Raw genomic sequence first — 22,506 nt, forward strand, 5'->3', positions numbered from 1 at the left:
TTCTCCAGCATCATGATCAAATATAATTTTAAATCTAGGTCTTGCTTTTCTGGTGTGTTTGGATATTCAGTGTTTGTTTTGGTGGGAGAATTGGGCTCTGATGATGCCATGTAGTCTTGGTTTCTGTTGCTTGGGTTCCTGCGCTTGCCTCTCGCCATCAGATTATCTCTAGTTGTACTTTGATCTGATATTTCTGACAGTGGCTAGACTGTCGTATAAGCCTGTGTGTCAGGAGTGCTGTAGACCTGTTTTCCTGTTTTCTTTCAGCTAGTTATGGGGACAGAGTGTTCTGCTTTTGGGCGTGTAGTTTTTCCTATCTACAGGTCTTCAGCTGTTCCTGTGGGCCTGTGTCTGGAGTTCACCAGGCAGGTCACTTGCAGCAGAAAAGTTGGTCTTACCTGTGGTCCTGAGGCTCAAGTTTGCTAGTGGGGTGTTGCTTAAGAGCTCTCTGGGGCGGCAGCATCCAGGAAGATCTGCGCCCCACTTTCTTGGAGCTTCTGTGCACCAGGGTTCCAGATGCAGTTTGGTGTTTTCCTCTGGCGTCAGAGATGTGTGCAGAGTGCAGTCTCTTCTGGTTTCCCAGGCGTGTCTGCCTTTCTGAAGGTTTAGCTCTCCCTCCCATGGGATTTGGGTGCAGAGAACTGTTTATCTGGTAGATCCCTTCAGGTTCTGGCGGTGTCTCAGATGCAGCGGTCCTGCTGCTCTTGGGCCCTCCTCTACAGGAACCCAGAGGCCTTATACAGTTTCCTCTTGGGCCAGGGATTTGGGCAGGGGTGGGCAGTGTTGGTGGTCTCTTCCGCTCTGCAGCCTCAGGAGTGCCCACCTGACCAGGCAGTGAGGTCTCTCTCCCACGGGGTTTGGGAGCAGAGAGCTGCTGCGGGCCGGGCCTTTTCTGGTAATCTTGATGTAGTTTCTTTTTTTGTTCTCCATCTTTATTAAATTGGGTGTTTCTTATTTACATTTCAATTGTTCTTCCCTTTCCCAGTTTCCAGCTCAACATCCCCCTAACCTCTTCCCATCCCCTTCTATATGGGTGTTCCCCTCCCCATCCTCCCCCCATTACCACCCTTCCCCCAGCAATCAAGTTCACTGAGGGTTCACTCTTGGCAGGACCAAGGACTTCCCCTTCCACTGGTGTTCTTACTAGGCTATTCATAGCTACCTATGCAGTTGAAGCCCAGGATCAGTCCATGTATAGTCTTTGGGTAGTGGCTTAGTCCCTGGAAGTTCTGGTTGCTTGGCATTGTTGTTCATATGGGGTCTCAAGCCACTTCAGCTCTTTTAGTCCTTTCTCTGAATCCTTCAATGGGGGTCTTGTTCTCAGTTCAGTGGTTTGCTGCTGGCATTCAGCTATGTATTTGCTGTATTCTGGGTGTGTCTCTCAGGAGCGATCTACATCTGGTTCCTGTCAGCCTGCACTTCTTTGCTTCATCCATCTTATCTAGTTTGGTGGCTGTATGCGTATGGGCCACATGTGGGGCAGGCTCTGAATGGGTGTTCCTTCAGCCTCTGTTTTAAACTTTGCCTCCCTATTCCCTCCCAAGGGTATTCTTGTTCCCCAATTAAAGAAGGAGTGAAGCATCCACATTTTGGTCATCCTTCTTGAGTTTCATGTGTTCTGTGCATCTAGGGTAATTCAAGCATTTGGGCTAATAGCCACTTATCAATGAGTGCGTACCATATGTGTTCTTCTGTGATTGGGTTACCTCACTCAGGATGATATTTTCCAGTTCCAACCATTTGTCTATGAATTTCATAAAGTCATTGTTTTTAATAGCAGAGTAGTATTCCATGGTGTAGATGTACCACATTTTCTGTATCCATTCCACTGTTGAAGGGCATCTGGGTTCTTTCCAGCCTCTGGCTATTATAAATAAGGCTGCTATGAACATAGTGGAGCACGTGTCTTTTTTATATGTTGGGGCATCTTTTGGGTATATGCCCAAGAGAGATATAGCTGGGTCCTCAGGTAGTTCAATGTCCAATTTTCTGAGGAACCTCCAGACTGATTTTCAGAATGGTTGTACCAGTCTGCAATCTTGACGTAGTTTCTTTTCTTCAATTTTTATTTACTGTTATGACTTTAACTATACCTACTTACTCTTTTCCTTCCCAAATTGCCTAGAACAACTTGAGTTTTATTTGCTATAGATAGAGGATACTTACACTGATTTTCTTTGGAGAAAGTATTCTGTTGTCAAAGTTAATTTTAAAATATGGAAACCTACATAGGACAAACTAGATTATCAATCTTATCCACAAAGGAACCGTGCCATTTAAAATAATGACCAACCTGGCAAGAAAGCCAACTGGTGCAAAAGGAGAACTAATGTCAATGGAGCAACCATCTAATTTCTGATTTGATTTAAATTCAATTCTGCAATATGAAACCCAACTTTGGCATAATTTGGGGAGCCAAATACTATGGCTAGACAGGTCATGGGCCAGCTAAATGTACATCATATTATACTAACTTGTCATGACTTATCATTATACTCATAGATTATTACATCTTCTCAATCTTCATCAGAGAAGCTTCTATTTGTAATAGACGGTGATTAACATAGAAACCCACAACATGTCAGGGTACTGAAAAAAAAAGATTGTGGAATGCTTATCCCTGAACACAGCATTTATGCAATGTCCCCTACTTCCAAGACTTAGGAATCATTGTAAAATAGAGGCAGAGAGGTTGTAAGAATCACAGGTGCGTGATGACTACAAGAAAACTGTTTTCTGGACACTGCAAGACAGTTACACAAATGAACTCACAGTACGGAGACAGCTTGTACAAGGCCTACACAATATCAAGACACAAAATTCCAGATGGAAATGGGAGGTAAGTATGTAGTTTCACCCCTTGCTAAAGAGTTATTGTCAATTGATAGCTGCTAGGACAGAGTTGGATTTCTTTTTAAGAGCAGTCCCCAGTGCATATATGGCAGTGCATGTATGGGCAGAAAAATTGGGACTTGATGGAGTTTAAAAATAACCAAGAAGCAAGAGTGGAGTGAGTTGGGAGGAACGTGTGGATCTGGGAGGAATAAGGTAAGGGGATGCATATGATTACAATACATTGTACAAAAACTAATCGAAGAACAAATAAAATGAAAACAAATGCATACAATGATTTTTAAAAATGTGGAAACCTAGTTATCTTCTAAATGCTACTGTTAAAAATTCCCCAGAGGTAAAATGACAAGTTAAGGATCACTGTGGCCTTTTCAGAAGCATAACCCAAATATAAAGCCAGAAATGGTGCAGCATGCCTTCTTTATTTGTGTTTTAGTTACTTTTCTATTGATGTGGAAAGACACCATGACCAAGGAAACATATAAGAAAACATTTAATTGAGGGCTTGTGTATAGCTTCAGAGGATTAGTCCATGATCATCATGATAGGGAGCAAACAGGCATGGAACTGAGGCAGTAGGTGAGAGCTTTATACCCTGATCCACAAGCAGGAATCTCTTCCCTGGAGGGAGGCCTAGAGGGAGAAAGGGAGGGAAGGAAGGAGAGAAAATGTAAGAGAGAGTGACAGACACATGCACACACACACACACACACACACACACACACACACACACACAGAGAGAGAGAGAAATAGAGAGAGAGAGACAGACAGACAGAAAAAAGAGACACACATGCTAACACATACACATCTGTGTGCGTGCGTGCATGTGTGTGTGTGTGTGTGTGTGTGTGTGTGTGTGTGTGTGTGTGTGTGCTGGGCCAAGCATGGACTGTTGAAATAAGAAAGCCTGCTCCCAGAAACATGAAACATACCTCATCCAATAAGGCCACACATCCTAATTATTCCCATGTAGTCCACCAACTGGTGACCAAGCATTTGAATATATAAGCCTGTGGCTGCCATTCTTATTCAAACCACCAGAATTTACCATAAATTCATACTACTTTTATTAATAAAAAGTTATTACTTATTATCATGTACCCTAGTCTAGCATCAAGCCAAAGACGACCTTGAACTTCTGATCTTTAGTCTGTGTCCTGTGGTATTGCAGCCATATTCCACTATGCTAAGTTTTCTTTGGTGGTGAAGATTGGTAAAAGGGCTTGGTGCACAGTTTTTAAATACTTTACCCACTAAGGTACATCACCAGCTCTAATCTTATATCTATAATAAAAATTAAGACAAGCATTATTTCTGTCAGTTTACTGTGTGCCAGTCACCTTGTTCACGGATGTAATTTTACTCCTGGCAATATTCCTATAAAACACTGTTTTACAAAGGTAAAACTTATATTTGGAAAGATACTTTTCCAAGTTTCCATTATCTTGAAATGGCAAAACTGTGATTTCAGTCAAGGACACCAGATACAGATTCCATACTCCTGGCAATGTATTTCAAATATTGATGCTTATAAAAAAAAAGTTTTGTAGCTCATAGCTCAAATTGTGTCTTTTGCTTTTATTTTGTTAACTTTTACTGCTGAAAAAAACGTGGATCGTATGTGTTTAGAGGGTGGGCTTCAGTGTTTAATGATAGCTTTACCAGATGTTGAACCAGGGCTTTCTCTCAGCTGCCCAAGAGAATACAGGTTTTTCAGGGAACAGTTGCTCACAAGAAAATGTGGTCCTTGGATGTTCCCCTCTGTGTATGGCTTGGCACTATTGCCTTCAAGAAAGAGAAGCCTGGAAGGGGCCTGCAGTTGCAGTACCCCCCTGAGTGGGGAGCCTACTTCCACTTTCTGTACCTGCTCACTCTTGTGGGTACTATCACAGTAAGGGGGTCACCGAGTGGCCTTGCAGGTACATAGGGCCACTGTGCATGGCTTTTGGGCCTTGAACTTGAGTGAGGAAAGGCCACTGTGCTGGGAGAAGTGGGAGCCATCACAGAAGGCCTGATTCTTACTTTGACCACATATACACCACCTGTAGGTTTTCTGGCCACCAGCTCCAACGTGATGGGTGTTTTCTGTGCCACCACTCGCTTGGCTGGGTCTTTGGGGAACCATTGGACCAACCAAGAGATTTCCCGCCTCTGACACATCTTTGACAAGGCAGGTAGGCAAATGTGATTTGGCAACAGAAAAATAGAATTAGTGGAGAAGGAAAGATGCTGGAAGCCCAGTCATGGAAGAGAAAGACCACAGGCCAAAGGAGCATAGGAGCTATTTTTAAAAAAAAGGTTGGGGAAAGGGTCAAAGAAAAGGCCCTGTGGATCTTGGCATCCACTTGGGCGCTCGCTCTGAAAAAAAGACTGCCCCATGGGGACTTGTGGAGGAGGGGGATGGGGGGGGGGGCTCAAGGTGGATCTTATAAGCTGTTACTATAGTTTGCAAAGCTATATTACATACAAACTATCTATTCTAAAAGATAAAATATATACTAAGTAACTCCTTACATTAAAGTTTGCCAAACTATGATCTGTAGCAGCTGCTTAAAACTATGTTACAAGTGACTCCCAAGAAAAAAAACACCAGAAATATGCAGGATTTGTGTGAGAGGTGTTAACCACTGACACTCACAGAGAAACTTGTGAATAAATATTACAAGCCCGGAAATCATGTCTCGCTTGCCTTCTGTAGTCTTTACTGTGTTGACTTAAGAGCATCTATAATGACCTGCTTCTTGTTGTGCTTCATGAGTCAGAGCCCAGGCCTTATCCCTTCCCCTCCCTCCTTCCCTGTCATAAATGCCTTAGAGCCTGGACTTGGATCTCAGGTTAATGGGTTTGGTCACCACCTTCCCCCTCTAGCTTCAAGGTCCACATGAATGATACGCAGGTAATCCTAGGTGCTGCTGTGAACCAATCCAGCTGCTGCTTAAGTACTGCGTGTTTCTGAGGTAGCTGAGGCTGGTAGCTCCTCCCTTCTCTTTACTGGTGCTTCTGCTTCACTTGGCCTACACTGCAATTCACGGGGCAGCTCCTCAGCGGCTGACTATCCTTAAAACCCCTAGTTGTTTATGATTCAGACTTTGCCCCACCAGCTCAGTGGGGCTTTCTGTCTTATGAAAGTCCTCTTTCTTGGCCTCTACTCCAGGTGCTTCAGGTTCGGGGCAAAGGAAGTGTGTAAACTTGAGTGAAGAAGACAGTCTGCTCTCAGTGGAGATCGTCCCAAGGCAAAGGAAGAACACCGGATAGTAGATTGTCATCTTACCTGTACCCTTCCTGAGTTTGAGGAGTCTGGTGAGTAAAAGTAGCCCCTATCAACAGGGCGTAGCGTATTCTTCACTCTTCTTTCCTTACATTTCTTTCTCAGCTGTTCTTATTACATAAAATGCGCCTTCATAGAATCATAGACTGGTGATTTTTACAGAGATGAATGGGTTTGTATCCATCTGAAGACCTTCAAATGGAAAGGAACACAGTGAGGCAAAGCCCTAGGCCAAATCCAGCTGCGAATTACTGTCAAAGCCAGAAGAGCTAGGATGTAGGTTTTACTTAGTTCAGTAGCCCATCAATGATTTTCACTGCCTTTTCTTTGCAGAAGGGATAGAAATGGCATTGGCTACAAAAAAAAAAAAATCCAGAGTACAGTTTAAATTTTAAGAGATCTTTGAGGCATCACTATTGTCACTGTCATTATCAACATTTCTACCACGGAGTTATACACCTTGTCCTCCTATTTCTTAACCCAGGCGGTTGGAATCTGCCCCTGCGCTTTGGCTGGCCACACCAAAGATGCATTTTCATCCCAGCTCAGCAAAGCCAACTAGCAAGTAACATAAACAGCCCACCTCCTTGTAATTCCTCCGGAGATCCTCGCCAGGATTTGGAAAACACCCGGATATTGTTAAAGAACCACCCCGGGTTTTGTACCAAACCGGCGGGAACAGGACATTCCAGTAGTTTAGTTTGTGGAAAAGAGGGCACCCAGCACTGTCCCCTCCCTCTTTCACTCACCCCGAATCCCCGCCAGACAGGAGCCCTAGATTTAATTCATGGGAAGAGCTTTGTAACCGTGTTTACTAAGTAAACAGGGCTGCAGGCTCAGGCTGGGGTCTGCAGTTCAGCATTGATGGGACGGTGACATGAATTTGGAAGGAAGGAAGAAAGAGAAAGGAAAGGTTTTCTCTAACAAGGTAAGCTTTCTCTTTTGAAACAACCTCACTTGCCTTCCTATCCAAAATGCTTACTCAGTTGAGTTTAGAAAAGTCCAGGGCCACTGGGAGAAAAAGTAGGTGGACTTCAGAGTTGGAGGAAGTTTACTTAGGTGTACAGGGAAATAACAGGAGACAATAGACTGCCTTCCTTTTGTTCCTCTAGCCAAAATGGCCCGAGTCACATTGGCCCCACTGTTTTCTCTGGAGTGAAAGAGAACAGTCCATTTTGCTATCTACACAGCCTGTTTGTCTTCTGACTCCTAGGTTGGGGAAGTTTTGCTGAGATCATGTAGTTGTAAATTCCATGTACAGGAGATCACAAGCCCTTAAATACAACTATGTTAGTTAGGTTTCATATTTTTCACACAAGGTAGGCACAGATTCAGTAAGTGCTAATTGATTCACATTAAAATATGGATTATTTTAAGAGAGTTTAGTGTTTAATGATCCAAACCTTTATTAAGCATGGATTCGAATTCTGGCCTTGTTGGCTGCATGATTTTGAAGCAACCATTTCACCACCATGGTGGTAGTTTTCTTAAGTATCTCACAATGACACACACACATAAAAGTAGTTTCTAAATGTTTTATAGACGTGTAAGAATAGAGTGGATTCAGTTTCTCATTACTGGGTGTCTGCTATATACTGAGCAAACTATTTGTATATTGCCTCAGATATTCATGATTTATTTGAGTCTCAAAACAGTCCTGTGAAAAGATCAGAATCCACATTTTGAGGATGAAAAAGAGAGGCTCACAGAAGTGAAAATAATTTACAGATACCTCTTACAGGTGAGATGGAATTTGAATGAGGGTCGTTAACATCAATTTGTTTTCTATCAACAATGACAAAAGTTCAGAAAACAAGGAGCCAAACTGAGGGGCTTGCTCACTTAAGATAGACCAAATTCCTATTCGGTTTAGTGATTTTCTGTCTAAGACGAGCTTTGTAAAGCCAGTCTAGTTCACTAACACAGGACTAATGGGAGAGAGAGAGAGAAAAAAAAAACATTATCACATTAAAAGAGCGACTTGCAAATTCTAGGGAAAACCTTCATGCAAATTTCCCTGATTCATAAGGATTGGGTCAGAGTACCAAAGTATGCCTACAAAGTAACTGAAAGGAAGGAGGGGTTTGACTTCCTCCTTAGGTTGAAACAAGAAATTGGTGTACACTAATTAAATTATATTGAATTTCAAGTAGCCCCGAACTTGTCCTTACTCTGAATGGCTCTGCCTTTTTACTTCCTAAAGGGATTTTCTTTTTGCTTTTACCCAGCACTCATGCTCACCTTACTTATCTCGTTTTTTGTTTTCCTTTTTCCATACTAGTCCAATTTTTCTCTGCAGGCCTGCCAGCAAGAAACATGTCATAGCCCTGATGACAAATTTACACAATGATTTCATGTCTTTATTCTCATTTGATCTTCATAAGGAACCACTGAGAGACCCAAAGTATAGATTTTTACTATTTAAAAATTAGATTAGTCTCAGGAAGCTACATAATTTGCTCAGTGTCATGTGATGAATAAACAGTGAAGGCAGAAGTGGATTTTCTCTGTCTCTCTGTCTCTGTCTGTCTCTGTCTCTGTCTCTGTCTCTCTGTCTCTCTCTCTCTCTCTGTCATGAAATGTCCATGTGGTTCTAAAGGAAGTTTATGGGTTTTTTCCTTTCCTCTGCCCTTAAAGTGTATAATAAAAACCAAAGTAAAAAACATCAATGACAACTTCAGTCTCAAGGCAGAAAGATAGGAAGTCAGTAATTTAAAGGAAGAAAAACTAGTACTTACAAGATGCGTGGTAAGTTACAGATACTGTATCTTATTTAAACATAGACAGTACACACACACACACACACACACACACACACACATATATATATATATATATGAGAGAGAGAGAGAGAGAGAGAGAGAGAGAGAGAGAGAGAGAGAGAGAGAGAGAAGGTTATATAGTCCCCCCAGATTGGCTTTTAAGTTCTTGAACCTTCACCTCCATAAGTACTACTAGGATTATAGGTATGTGTCATCATAACTGCCCCAAGGTCTGGCTTACATTAAACCAAGTTTCTTCCATGAACAGAATGTCAGCCTGAAATGTATACATTTTATACCAATAAAAGTGCTTCTATATTTAGAATATGTTACCCAGTATCAGAACATTAGAATACATACATGTCTGTCATTACCATAAAGTGATGTTTTGGGCTAGGAGTACTTTCTTTGTTTGTACTACGACTTGGATTTGATTGCTAGGAACAAAGAAGGAAGGAGAAAGAGAGGAAGAGAGAGAGAGAGAGAGAGAGAGAGAGAGAGAGAGAGAGAGAGAGAGAGAGGTAAACAAAACTAAGTTTGTGATAGTGGTTGGCTTTATATTCAAACCTATTTATTCAATATTAATAATAATAGTCACTGTTACTTTTCATAACTACCTTTTGTGCATATGCAATTTTATTTGTGCTTTATACAGGTATAGATTGTTTATTTACTCTTCACAATAGCTCTATGAGACAGCGAATAGTGTTAGAGATGAAGATTCCAGTGAATCCAGGCTTCGTTTAAGAGGTGTGAGTCCAAAGCCTCTGCCCTGCTTTTAAAACATGGAAATCCAATCCATATCTTACATGACTATGAGAAATAAGGTCGCAGATATGAAAAGTACATCGTAAAGTAAAACTGCTAGGTTCTTTATTCCTCAGATTTTTGGAACATTAGTCACCACTTCCAACTTTGAATGCTTGTTCATTCTACGCTAACAGTCTGTACTAAGTCTCTCCAGACATTTCTAAAATTATCATCTAAGACTGCAGTACTGGGGCTCTTACCTGGAATTGTTTTCTCTCTAGGTAAATAAGCTGAGGACACAGCTGCCTTGCTGGTACTTCTTTGAGAAGGAAGTTTGAATGAAGTCCAGTGTACACGCAGAAGTCCACTGAGCGAAGGTCACTCCTTCCAGGTTGAGGGTCCTAAGGAATGGCTAAATGTGTTTCCAGGCATAGTATTGTGTGTAGTTACATGTGACTATACCTGTGTTTCACCAGTAAATGTGAGTATTGGCATCATGTGCGAGAAATGACTCTGAGGACTTTTTAAATACAAAATTTTTCAGTTCCACATGTCTGTGTTCCATTAGATTATAAAATTTCCATAACTTTTACCACGTCAATACTATATAGCTTGGCTCTGTATGTTTCCTTGTTCCATGGATAAGAAACTGGGGCTCATTAACGTAAAGAAACTTGCCTGAAGTCACTATTCAAACTAGTGCTAGAAGCTAGTCTGCAGCTAACAGGTGGGGACATGCATGCCTATTCATTCCTTTCACTTTAACAGTGGATGCTGTGGCCTGCCTACTAGGCCCCCTGCTCCGCATCTGCTAATAGATATATGGTCACCTGTATTCCGTGACAGCCACTCTCAAGAATTTTATAGTACAATGTAGATAGTGAAGGCAATTTCCTAGGAGACTGCAATTTCCTAGGAGACTGCAAGATACATTAACAAACTGTAGCTAAGAGAAAGAAAAAAAGGCAGACAAGCAAGCCATCAGGAACGATCTCCTGTGCTCCAAACATTGGTATTACTAAAGTCCTCTTAAGTAACTTTTTCTGATTTATTCCTCCAAGGCTGATACTAAACTTATGTTCCACGTGAGTTTAACATAGCTGTTAAATAATAACCAGCTTATATAACCAATCAGTGGGGAGACATGTTTCTGCATGAACTTGCTCCCCCACCCCCAAAGACATGCCTATCTTTACACCTAGGGCTTTCTGCCAGTCATAATATGGAGGCTGGTGATTAATATTTACATGATTGCTGTTATGGAAAAGCCTGAGAGCTCAGATTTAAAAAGTCTTTAAGTTTGATTTTAATCATAGTTTAAGTGTCTGGGCCTACTTAGCATAAATACCTGTGCCCTTCTTAGCTACCTGTGAATCTGTGCATTCCTTTTAATATTTTGTGATAGTAGGGCTTGGATTAATTAATCAACTAACTAATTGATTTTTAAAAGTTTCTTTTCTTTATGTAGCCCAGGATGGGCTTGAATATATAAACCTCCTGCCTCAATTCCTTTGTCTCAACCTCTTGAGTACTGAAATTAGTGGTTCACCACCACACCCAGGAAACTGAATTTCTAGTTTGGAGTAATAGTCCATATTACTTATGCTTTGAGTTGAATATTTAATGAAACAGGTTGTTTAATGCACTGAACATGGTGTTTTGCCTTTAGTCACATCTCACTGAAACATAGTTATTATCAAGGTTATCTCCTTGTATGATTATCTCTCTGTTTCTAAAGTAAACGTAGCCACATGCAATTGCATATTTTAGAATGCTTGCAGTTTTTCTAGCTGTACCTATTCCTGTGAGCATATGCAGGGTTACCCAGCATATACATGTTAGTGTGCAAATGCATTTTTGTGCCCACATACATCTCAGGTGCTGGAATTATATTTCCTGGAATTAAATTTCAACTCTAATTTCTGTTAACTAAGATGGCCTTGGGCAAATTGCTTTACATCTGTTTCCAATTCCTCCACTAGACCATGGGGAATAATGGCATCTACTTCATAGGGTGGTTGCAAGGCTTAAAATTTTGATTTGTATTAGATGGTTAGAACGATCCCACCATAGACACAATGAATATCTATTTACTGTTGTTGTTATTCCAAAGGTGGCTGTGTCTCGATGTTGACAATGTGATTGCATGTGGATTTAAGTAAATTCATGTGTGCCCATATGAACGTTTATGTTTATGGTTCTGGTCACTATGTATGGTATGACTTAGTACCTTCGGCCCAGGTTCAAGAATTCTAATCTTCTTGCTTAAAACAATGAAGTAAGAGGATAGAAAGCTGAGTATGGCAGTGAATCATGATGGGACCAGGGAAGTGAGTTTATGTACCGAATTGGGAACCAGTGGAGAATCTAAGATGTTCAAACAACTTCCCTCACATACTTTTATTTCATTTTTCTCTATTTTTTATCATTTTAAAGCCAAAAATGAAACATTTACAAAATGTCTGTAAATTCTATATTGCGCAGCATATTTTCAGAAACTGAATTCATCCAAATAAATAGAATACAGATAAAAGAACAGAACATGGCCTCTTCCCTTCCTAGTCACTGATCTTTGCCTCAAGGGTGAAAATTATCTTCATTTTTTATAGTGTTAAGGATGGAACCCAAGAACTAATGTACAGTGTGTAGTATACAACTGAGCTGTTTTTACTTCTCTCCTTAATTTTAACAGAACAGATTTACTTTCTGTAATTTGCCCTTTACCTGAATGAAATCATCCAATGTATATGCTTTTGTATTTTTCTTTAGGGTTGCCTTTACCAATCTGCCCATTGTGTTGTGCATAGTTTCAGCTTTTTCATTACTACTGCCTTTTTGAATTCCATTGCATAAATAAAATGCAATTTACTCAACCATTTCAATATTGATTGACATTTTGGCTGTATTCGTTTTGGGTCTATGAATATTCCAGCAAATGTCCTTTGATGTTTTCCTCACATGTTTCTAAATATGATTTATTGATTATGGGAAGTAGCAGCTATGAGTCATTTTTTGCTTAAGGGAAAAGGGACAAAGGAAGAATTACTAAGTTCATTAAGATACCAAGTCAGTCAGTATGGTCTAATCATCATTCTGATGACTGTTTCCTGGTTTGAGGGTCAGAGTTCGTTCTTTCTTCCATACTGCTGAAAGAACAGAATTCAGGTTTCTCTTCTGAAGGAAGCAATACATGAATAGTAGTACGGGTGAATTTTTAACTTTGTTCTCTAACAGCCTATATATATAGAGGCCACTGGATATTTGCTGGCCTGAATGGAATCTAGTGAGGTTATAATACAGAACAACAATGGCAACAGCAACAAAATCTTGGGTTAATTGGGTTTTGCTTTTCAGCCATTTCCTCTGTTTCTTGCTGCTATAATTTTCCAGACACATGCAAAATTCCTTTGTTCTCTTTTTATCTTTTGTTTCCTTCAAACCAGCAGATACCATTCCCTGTTTCTCAAAGTACTGTGGGCCATGAAGGCAGGCCATCTTCTCTGGGCTTTACTGTTGATGCACTCCTTGTGTTCTCTACCAACTGACGGGGCCATTCGAAACTACTACCTGGGCATCCAGGATATACAGTGGAACTATGCTCCCAAAGGAAGAAATGTCATCACAAATCAGACTCTGAACAATGACACGTAGGTTTCCTCTCATGTATTATTAGAGGTAGAGAAGAAAAAGAACATTCTTGCAGTTCAAGAGCTAGTCTTTTGGGGGTCCTTTCTTAGGATATCATAGCATCCAGTTTCCAGTCTCTTTGGACCACACATGCAACAAAAGGTTCATGGAAACAATGTTGACTCAGCATCCAACATCCCATTCCAAGTTTTATTTTTCAGCAATGAAGCACCTTAGCATTTTTAGATTCCTAATGATAAGTACATATTTCTTTGCATCTAAGATGGGATTCATAATGCCAACCTATCAACAGCTGTTTGGTTTATTTTAAATGAAAGATATATAGTATTTATAAGACATGTATAGTGAAATTGTGCTTTGGTACCCTGGTAGAACTACCCTAATTCTAGATATGTGAAAAAGTCTTACAAGCAAGGAAATGGCAGTAACAGATAACTTGTAGATAAGAGCTCTAGGAGAGATGCCATACTCTATATCTACAAATATGTCATCTAATTCCTGAAATATCTATAGGAAGTATGAATTTCATCAATATTGTGATATGGAGATAGAACCTAGGATCTTGTACACTTTACCACTGAGCAACATGTAAACATAAGCTGCCTTGCTTTCATAGATGAGAAAACAGGCTCATGAAAGTCAAGTGACTATAGCTAGTAAATGGAGGAGCTGGTGGGGGGTCAAATATCTGTAAAGTGGATGTGTACTTGATTCTGTTTTTAACCATTGTACCCCTCACATTAAAGTTACCTCTCTTCTCTTCTCTTCTCTTCTCTTCTCTTCTCTTCTCTTCTCTTCTCTTCTCTTCCACTACAGTCTCTAATCCTCTGTTCCCCCTTCCATCTCTCTCTTTTTCCCTCCCACCCTATCTTTTTATTTCTTACTTTTTGAGACAAAGTCTTATTTATACTCTTGGACAGGATATTCTGAACTTCACTATGTAACTCTTGCTATATTTGAACTCATGAAAGTCTTCCTGCTCCAGCCTGCCTAACAATAGAAAGGTTGAACATTTCTTGACCTTAGAAACTGGTTAATGCTTCACCAAAAGTTAAGAGAAAATGAGTGAGTGTATTATAGCATCTTTTGCAATGGCGGTTCACTTATCTCTCCAAAGCCCAAAGTTTACCATCTTAAAGTATTAACAACTTTGGTTTTCTCTTTCTGTTTTCATAGTCCTAGTATAAAACTTAAAACCTCATATATTGTAGGAAAGTGTTCTCTAACACTGAGATGTATGGTTAGCATAAGCTGTCTTTTGATACAAACTATTCGTTCAGCTTTGAAGTCAAAACTCTTCTATTAATCTTTCTCTGAAAGAATAAAAAACAATTACTCACCTTAATGATTTCAAGTAATAGCATTGAACTTTGGTAATTTTCTAGGTGCTATCCTAAAGATTCCTGAAGTTTTAGTTTACTTCTTTTTTCTCATGGTTCTAAGAATCAAATCCAAGACCATGTTCACATGCACTTTAGCACCAAGACCTAAAACATAAAATTCTTTTTGTCACAACAACTTTCAAGGTCAAATCCTGTGATTACCTTCATTTGGAAGACAGTGAGATTATATACATTGAAGTTACTTGGAAGATGGTGAAATTACGTATGTAGAAGTTAAAGCAGCTTGTCCAATGTTTCAAAAATCTAAAAATGGAGTAGATGACATTTAATCCAATGTGGCCTGGCTCAAAGCCTGTGGTCATGATCACTGTGATCATTTGTTCTCCATATATAGCAGCGTGATGCTAAAAGTTACCCGAATGAGGAATTGACCATTTAAAAAGTTGTTATACCGCTGGTTGTCTCTTTGTCACTATATATTTGTTTGCACTATGTAAGAGTGACTCTTTGGATGTTAAAAGTTGGTGAAATATCAGCAATTTTGCATGCTTCAACTTTCTCCTTCACATTACATTTTCACAAGTGCAATTGTTAGCATTCTCTGGAGAAGAAACTTCCAGTTGTTTGAAGATGGTAGAAAGGTTGTAATTCTGTCTTGTATTTTCTCAGAGTGGCTTCCAGCTTCCTAAAGTCTGGCAAAAACAGGATAGGGGGTACTTACAAGAAGACTGTCTATAAGGAATACAGTGATGGCACATACACCAATGAAATAGCCAAGCCTGCCTGGTTGGGCTTCCTAGGACCACTGTTAAAGGCTGAGATGGGGGATGTCATCCTGATCCACCTGAAGAATTTTGCCAGCCGGCCTTATACCATTCACCCTCACGGTGTTTTCTATGAGAAGGACTCAGAAGGTAAAGCAACCCACCTTTTCTTTCTTATATTTCTACAAAGTATTGCTTTTCCTTTATGGCTATCTGAAAAGGAAGAGCTTGGAACAAGAGTTACCCCTCTCGACATTTTCTTAGTCTTTTGAACAGAACCTTGTTCTGTGCTTGAGGATAATTTAGAACTCATGATTCTCCTTCCTAGGTCTCCTGAGTGCTTGGATACTATCATACCCAATCCAAAATAGCTCTTTTCTTTTCCTTTCTGTTCTGTCCTGTCCTGTCCTGTCCTGTCCTGTCCTGTCCTGTCCTGGCCTGGCCTCCCCTCCCCTCCCCTCCCTTCCCCTCTCCTCTCCTCTCCTCTCCTTCGGTCTTTCTTTCCTTCCTTCCTTCCTTCCTTCCTTCCTTCCTTCCTTCCTTCCTTCCTTCCTTCCTTCCTTTCTTTGCCAACATTGAAGCAAGCTTTATTAAATACTGTCCAAGACCATGGAGACTGGCCAGGGATTCCTAGATTATTTTTCCAAATTATATTAGTCAGGGGTTTATAAAGACAAAACCCACAAGGCTATGTACTTCCTGCATTCATCCAATCATGGGCAAACATACATCCAGACGTGCTTCCTGCCTATGTATCTGTCATCTATGTGTGATCAAGCATACATCCTGTGCAATTAGTGAAACTGGATAGCTTTTTTTCTTACTTACTGATTTACCATAACAAAACTTTTCTCAGAGTAAACATAGTTATGTACTAATATCAGTGCTGTTTACATCCATTGTGTGATTTGGAGAAGTTGCACATCTCTGTGCTCCAGATGCTATATCAGAAATATGGAAACAGTTCCTTTTTTTATTATTACAAGGAACTAATAGTAAGTCTACTGAGCATTTGAATATGCTTTTGAGAGAAAAGTTCTATAAAAGCAATGGAATGCTATTCTGAGTCCACAGCCTTCTAAAAAGTCTATTTTTTTAAAAAGGGTATTCAGTGTATTCTTTAGCATCTCCTAACATTTGAAGCACAATGGCCTAAAACAAATATTGTAGTTAGTGAGAGAATTAAATTGGGAAGTCAGAAGCTCTTGAGATGAAGATGCAGAGAAAAGGAACCCTTTTATACTGTTGAAAGGAAGGTAAATTATTATAGCCATTGCATATAGTTATATGTAATTCCTACAACTAGAACTATGTTACTGCCCAGAAATCCTATTGCTAGGTATAAATCCAAAGAAAATTATATCAACATGTTTAAGAGACATGTAATCTCATGATTATTATAGCACTATTCACAATAGTAATGTTATATAATTATCTTAAATGTCCATCTACAGATGAATAGACAAAAAACGGTAAGGATATGGGGAGTAGATTTGCAAGACTCTGCTGTATCCCATCCCCAGAACTGCAATATATTGCATTAACATATACATATATACATTAATCTATTATGATACATTAATTGACCTTAGGATAAAAGAGAAATTGTTTTATGACAACATGGAGTGATCTAGAAGGACACCATGTTAAGTGAACTAAAACAGCTATAGAAATATAAATGCCATATGATTCCTTTATGTATGGAATCTAAAATAGTTGTTATCAGAGACATTAAGAATAACAGTTATCAGAGGCTGGGGCAAAGAAAGGATAAGAGTGGGGAGAGATTACTCAAAATTCAATGCCACAAATAAGAAGAATAAACTTTGGTGTTCTATGGCATGCTAGGGTAGCATATATATCTAAAACACTTTGGAAATCATAACAAAGTAAATATTACTATGGTGATACGTGTGTGTGATTTTCACGCTTAGGAGGAAGAGGCTGTTAGGATAATGAGTTCCCTATATCAAACCATCAAACACCTCCTTTTAGTAAGTCAAAATTGTTAGAAACAGTAATCTTAAATGTAAAGAAATAAAAATACTTTCATTTTTATTTTCTCTACAAGGAGAAAGTAAGCCCGCTAATCATTAAATTGATTTTAATTTAAAACTCTTTGATTGTCAGCTGTATGCATTTCAAGGTGAGTGTTTGAAAAGTAGGACTCCCTATACCCTTAGACTGGGTCTCCTTATATACCCACGCTGGTATCTTAACTGGAGATCCTCCAACTTCTGAGTGTTAATAGAACTGTACTGTCATGATTTTTTCTGAATATAGCTCTTCCCAAGTGATTTCTATTTTCATCAGAATTCTTTTATTTATTTTAATTTTACTTAATTTTATGTTTTAAAAAATAAATTATCAAATTCACCTCTCACCACTCATCCCCTCTCCTCCAATACCTTCCCTATCCTCACATTGCTATTCCTTCTTCCCAACTTCATGCACTCTATTCTTAAAGTCAACTCAGTACTCCACTTAGCGCTGCCAGTATGTGCATGGATAGAGGGCCATTAACTGGAGCATCAGTAGCCTCTCAAAGGCCACATTCCGAAGTAAATAGACTCTCCTTTCTCAGAAGCCATCATTTGCCATTAGCTCTTCAAATAAGGGTAGAACTTCATGATTATCCTTCATTCCATTCGTGCTTGCATTTTGCTTGGCTTGTTCTTTTGTGGATCTTATACATCCAATTTCTACTACTGTGAATTCATGTGTGCAACTGCCTTCGGATGCCCAGAAAACATCTTTAAAGCCAACAAAGAAGGTTCTTCAGTAGTATGTGGCCATCAATACAGAGACCTAAAACTGATCAATATGCAGAAAATTAGGAACTGAGGAGTGCTCAGATCTAATTGGGACATCTATACTGTATCCCATTCCCCAGAGCTTATGAATCAATGAGGAAGAGGGTACAAAATGATTGTAGGATCCAGAGGTAATGCATGATGTACAGTGGTTTGTTTCTCTCTTTTGCCCATTGTTGATGCGAGAACTGAGGTGAGAAACACTGTAGTATTGAACCTGTGAATGTAACGTTCCTCAAGACTTAAGTATCTGACATATCTCAAATATTTTTATATTTTCTAACATAATTTAATTTTTTATTCTTGTTTATGTGTATATGGTGTGTGTGTGTGTGTGTGTGTGTGTGTGTGTGTGTCAGTGTCGCAGTATACATGTTGATAACAACTTTGTGGAGATAGTTGATTTTTTCTGGCTTTACATGGGTCCTAGGGATTGAATTCAGGTCACCAGGCTTGTCAGTAAGTGCCTTTACCCACTCAGTGATATTACTGACTCATGTCTTCTTTTTTATCTATATCTGCTATCCTCCTAACTGGTATTAGACATGGACATTTTTATTTTCTAGGCTCACTATACCCAGATGGATCTTCTGGTTATCTGAAAGCTGATGATTCTGTTCCCCCTGGGGGAAGCCATGTCTACAACTGGAGTATTCCAGAAGGTCATGCACCCACTGAAGCAGACCCAGCCTGCCTCACCTGGATTTACCACTCTCATGTAGATGCTCCACGAGACATTGCAACTGGTCTCATTGGACCTCTTATCACCTGTAAAAGAGGTACTTACTCACACAACAAGCCATAAGATACAGTTTGGGACATCTCTGGGAAGCAGTGAGATATTTGAATTAAAAACGTATTGAGTAGCAACCTGAGCGATAGCTATTTATTAGCCTGCCAAACTCTCTTTCCACTGTTGTGTAGATTTCATTGTCTTTATAAAACACTCCCCAAACCTTCCAACTGCTTTTCTGTTGTTCCTTATTTTATTTTTAAAATTCAAGTTAGTGATGATGGCAGCCAGCACATATTTGAGTAAGTTAAGTGATAAGAACTTAGGAACGGATTTGGCTGATTGATGTATAATGGTTATTCTCAAGGATTAGTCATGTTTGAAGATCATGGGATTGCAGGTTGAAGATACAGACAAGGGTGATAGGAGGAAATTATTTTAGGACATGTATTTCCCTCATTTATGTAATAGGTTCACCTGGCAAACTTGAAAATGAAAGGTAGCATCAGAAACCTTTTCTGTTGTTGGCTCCTATCCTCTCTCTACCTATTTCTTCTTATGAGAAACACTTGTAGCCTATTATCAAAGATCACTTTTTATGCTTGTCCAGGGACTCTGGATGGTAACTCCCCACCTCAAAGGAAGGATGTGGACCATAATTTCTTCCTCCTCTTCAGTGTGATAGATGAGAACCTTAGCTGGCACCTTGATGACAACATTGCTACTTACTGCTCAGACCCTGCCTCAGTGGACAAAGAAGATGGACCATTTCAAGACAGCAATAGGATGCATGGTGAGCTAGGAGGAAGTGACTGCATTGTGAAAATGAAGGCTCTTATGGAGATTTTCCACTAGGCATAGGATTTGTTGTGCTCATTCACAAAGACGAAGAGTAGGTGGAAAGACCAAGGGCATGTTACCTTTCTGTTTTGTCTGGAAATATTGAGGCTCATAACATTTTGAATCGAAAAATAGCTCAACTCGAATCTCACTTCTTATCTCTCCAGTTATAGGCTCTGCACTTGCCTTTAAGGGTATCTTTCTCATAGTGTAAAATAGCCAAGATTATTGATTATGAATCATATACAATATATTTAGTCACTGAATGAGTTGTACATTCATATAAATAATATTGCCTTGGTTTTAAAAGAATGCAAGATAGCAGAATTATCTACTTTCTGGAGAAATTGACCATTTTCCTGATGTTGTACTTTTGGTTTATATTTATTTTTTTAAATTGGGAGTGCACGAATACAGTCCCGTTACTACAAATTATGCAGAGTTTCACATATTTGGGGTCAGCACATCCAGAGCACAATGGGTAATTGGCTTATACTAGAAAAGAATTGATTATATCAATTAAATTAAAGATAAAAGTACAGAACCCCAAGTCTTGAGCAGAGAATTGATTTTAGGAATAGGTATATCCTGACATTGTTTTTGCTAGGTTAAAGGAATGCATCCAAAGTGAAAAAAGGGAGCTGAAATCTCAGTGGCAAGATATAAAAGATAGATTGGGTAGTCTAAATTTATTTTGGGTTTTTATAAAAATGGATTACAGTAGCCATGATAGTCAGGTAATATAACACTCATACTGTGGTAACTTCAGAATGAAACTAGCCAGAAAGGAAAGAATGGTTTGGAAAACATTTCACAGAGCTTCCTCAGATGGCTGGATTTGGAATATTGATTTTATTACCTTATAAATGTGTAGTTCTTAGATAGAAGTAATTTAGAAGCTCTTAGAAGAACCTTCACTTCTTTATGTCTTAGTTTTCTCAGTTTTTGAATACAACCAATGATATTTGCCTACTAATTTTAGTCATTCATAATGTTTAAATGCAATAGAGCATATGTTCAGTATAGTGTACTCTTTAGAACTTCATTTGAATGTTATCCACTCTTACTGTCCGATGGTAAGGTTTTTCCCTATTAATCCGTCATTTCCTAATTTCGGATTTTGTTTTTCTGCAGCAATCAATGGGTTTGTCTTTGGGAACTTACCCGAGTTGAGCATGTGTGCGCAGAAGCATGTGGCCTGGCACTTGTTTGGCATGGGCAATGAGATAGATGTCCATACAGCTTTCTTCCACGGACAGACACTGAGTATCCGTGGACACCGCACTGATGTTGCTCACATTTTTCCAGCCACCTTTGTGACTGCTGAGATGGTGCCCCAGAAGTCTGGAACCTGGTTAATTAGCTGTGTGGTGAACAGTCACTTGAAAAGTAAGACCTACCATTTTCACTCTTGGAAAAGATGAGGGAAGTGTCGTTAATGGTCAGTAGGAAGCACGGCTTCTAGTTCAGAGCCATCTATCTAATAGGTCTTTTAGCATTCTTGGTGTAAATAACTAAACTGAAGTGAGATATTTAGGTTATTTCTTTCCTCTGCCATTAACATGCTGGGTAAATTTAGAAAAAAAATGAGTTTAACCTTCCAGATAAAATTTCACACAAAACTACCTAGGAATGAATAGGCAGAGTTTTAAACTTCATTTTTTTCTGAGAAGGTTAAGGGATAGGTTTCAGAAGTATTTTCAGTTAGTTGAATATATAAGAAAATCATTGTATAGTGTCATTGAGTAGTGACCCCATAGTAAGGATACTGTAGCATTTGGTCTGGAAGACTTTGGAGAAAGAAAGTGGTTAATGTAATATCATAGCATCTCGAGGGTTATCCTCGGAAAGAAAAGATATAAAAGAAAATGGAAAGAACACTAGATAAGTGATTTTTGAGTTTTGAGGTTTAATGAAATATTCACTATACACCAATGGGCAAGTGTCTTTCTAATTTTATACTTCATCTAAATAGTCTGTAGATAGCTTAGTTCATACTTTCTAGAATTACTTGATATATTATGAATTATGAGGGTATTGGGAAAGTCTCATATGACTATGTAACACTGGGTCAGAACAGGAGGGGATCTATATATACTGGTATATTTGGGTAGCTGGATTGATATTCATGCTCCAGTGACTGAAGTCTGCCTTTGGCATCATAGGTGCTTGGGAAAGGGGCAAGATGTTTACTGGGGTTAGGGATGCAGCATAATAGTAGAGCAAGCAAGAGCATTGGATTCAAGACAGCATGACTTCACATCCTGGCTCTGTCACTTTGGGAAATCTTAAGGAAGGCAATAATGGTTTTTACCTCAAAAAGTTTTATTGAAATTTCAGAAATATTAAGCTTAAAATTTCTAAGGGAGTAATGTGTCAGAAAAAAAATGAGCACTTGACTTCTGTAACTGAAGGTAAGTTCTTAAGTATAATGTTTTCTGCCAATTATAGCTACATAATTTTGGAAAGTTACATAACCTCTTTGATTTTTATTTTTCTCCATCTTGAAGGAGGGCAGTAAAAGTGTTTCATAGGTATTTGGAAATTTAGATGAAGACAGAATGGGCACTTGGCACAATATTTGATATACGTGTTCATCAGAAATTAATATATCTTAAAGTAAAATAAAATAAACAAAACAAATATTGCTTGTGTTACCTTATACTTCAGGCTTCTAATATGGGTGGAAAAGTTTCCTTAGGAGTTTTTAAGACAAAAAAAGGTACTGGAGC

At 39.1% G+C, this 22,506-nt stretch overlaps 1 protein-coding gene and 1 pseudogene across 11 annotated transcripts in view; one reads left to right on the forward strand and one right to left on the reverse strand.

The window, feature by feature from the left end:
- The window catches only part of Heph (hephaestin), a 251,830-nt gene that overhangs the window by 138,361 nt on the left and 90,963 nt on the right, over positions 1 to 22,506 (forward strand). For 3 of the 11 annotated variants that reach the window (XM_063279761.1, XM_039099423.2, XM_039099422.2), the window contains 7 exons: positions 6,008 to 6,153; positions 9,915 to 10,114; positions 13,080 to 13,280; positions 15,294 to 15,538; positions 18,768 to 18,980; positions 19,545 to 19,727; positions 20,909 to 21,163. In XM_063279761.1, the coding sequence (XP_063135831.1) occupies positions 13,114 to 13,280; positions 15,294 to 15,538; positions 18,768 to 18,980; positions 19,545 to 19,727; positions 20,909 to 21,163 (1,063 nt within the window). In that variant the 5' untranslated portion in view covers positions 6,008 to 6,153; positions 9,915 to 10,114; positions 13,080 to 13,113. Of the gene's footprint in view, positions 1 to 4,901; positions 5,028 to 6,007; positions 6,154 to 6,709; positions 7,050 to 9,914; positions 10,115 to 13,076; positions 13,281 to 15,293; positions 15,539 to 18,767; positions 18,981 to 19,544; positions 19,728 to 20,908; positions 21,164 to 22,506 lie in introns of those variants that run through there. The other 8 variants (XM_039099420.2, XM_039099421.2, XM_039099424.2 and 5 more) reach the window with 7 other exon arrangements.
- Positions 4,493 to 5,088, reverse strand: Cisd3-ps1 (CDGSH iron sulfur domain 3, pseudogene 1; annotated as a pseudogene).

This window comes from Rattus norvegicus, chromosome X (assembly GCF_036323735.1).
Source record: "Rattus norvegicus strain BN/NHsdMcwi chromosome X, GRCr8, whole genome shotgun sequence".
NCBI classification, from domain to species: Eukaryota; Metazoa; Chordata; class Mammalia; order Rodentia; family Muridae; genus Rattus; species Rattus norvegicus.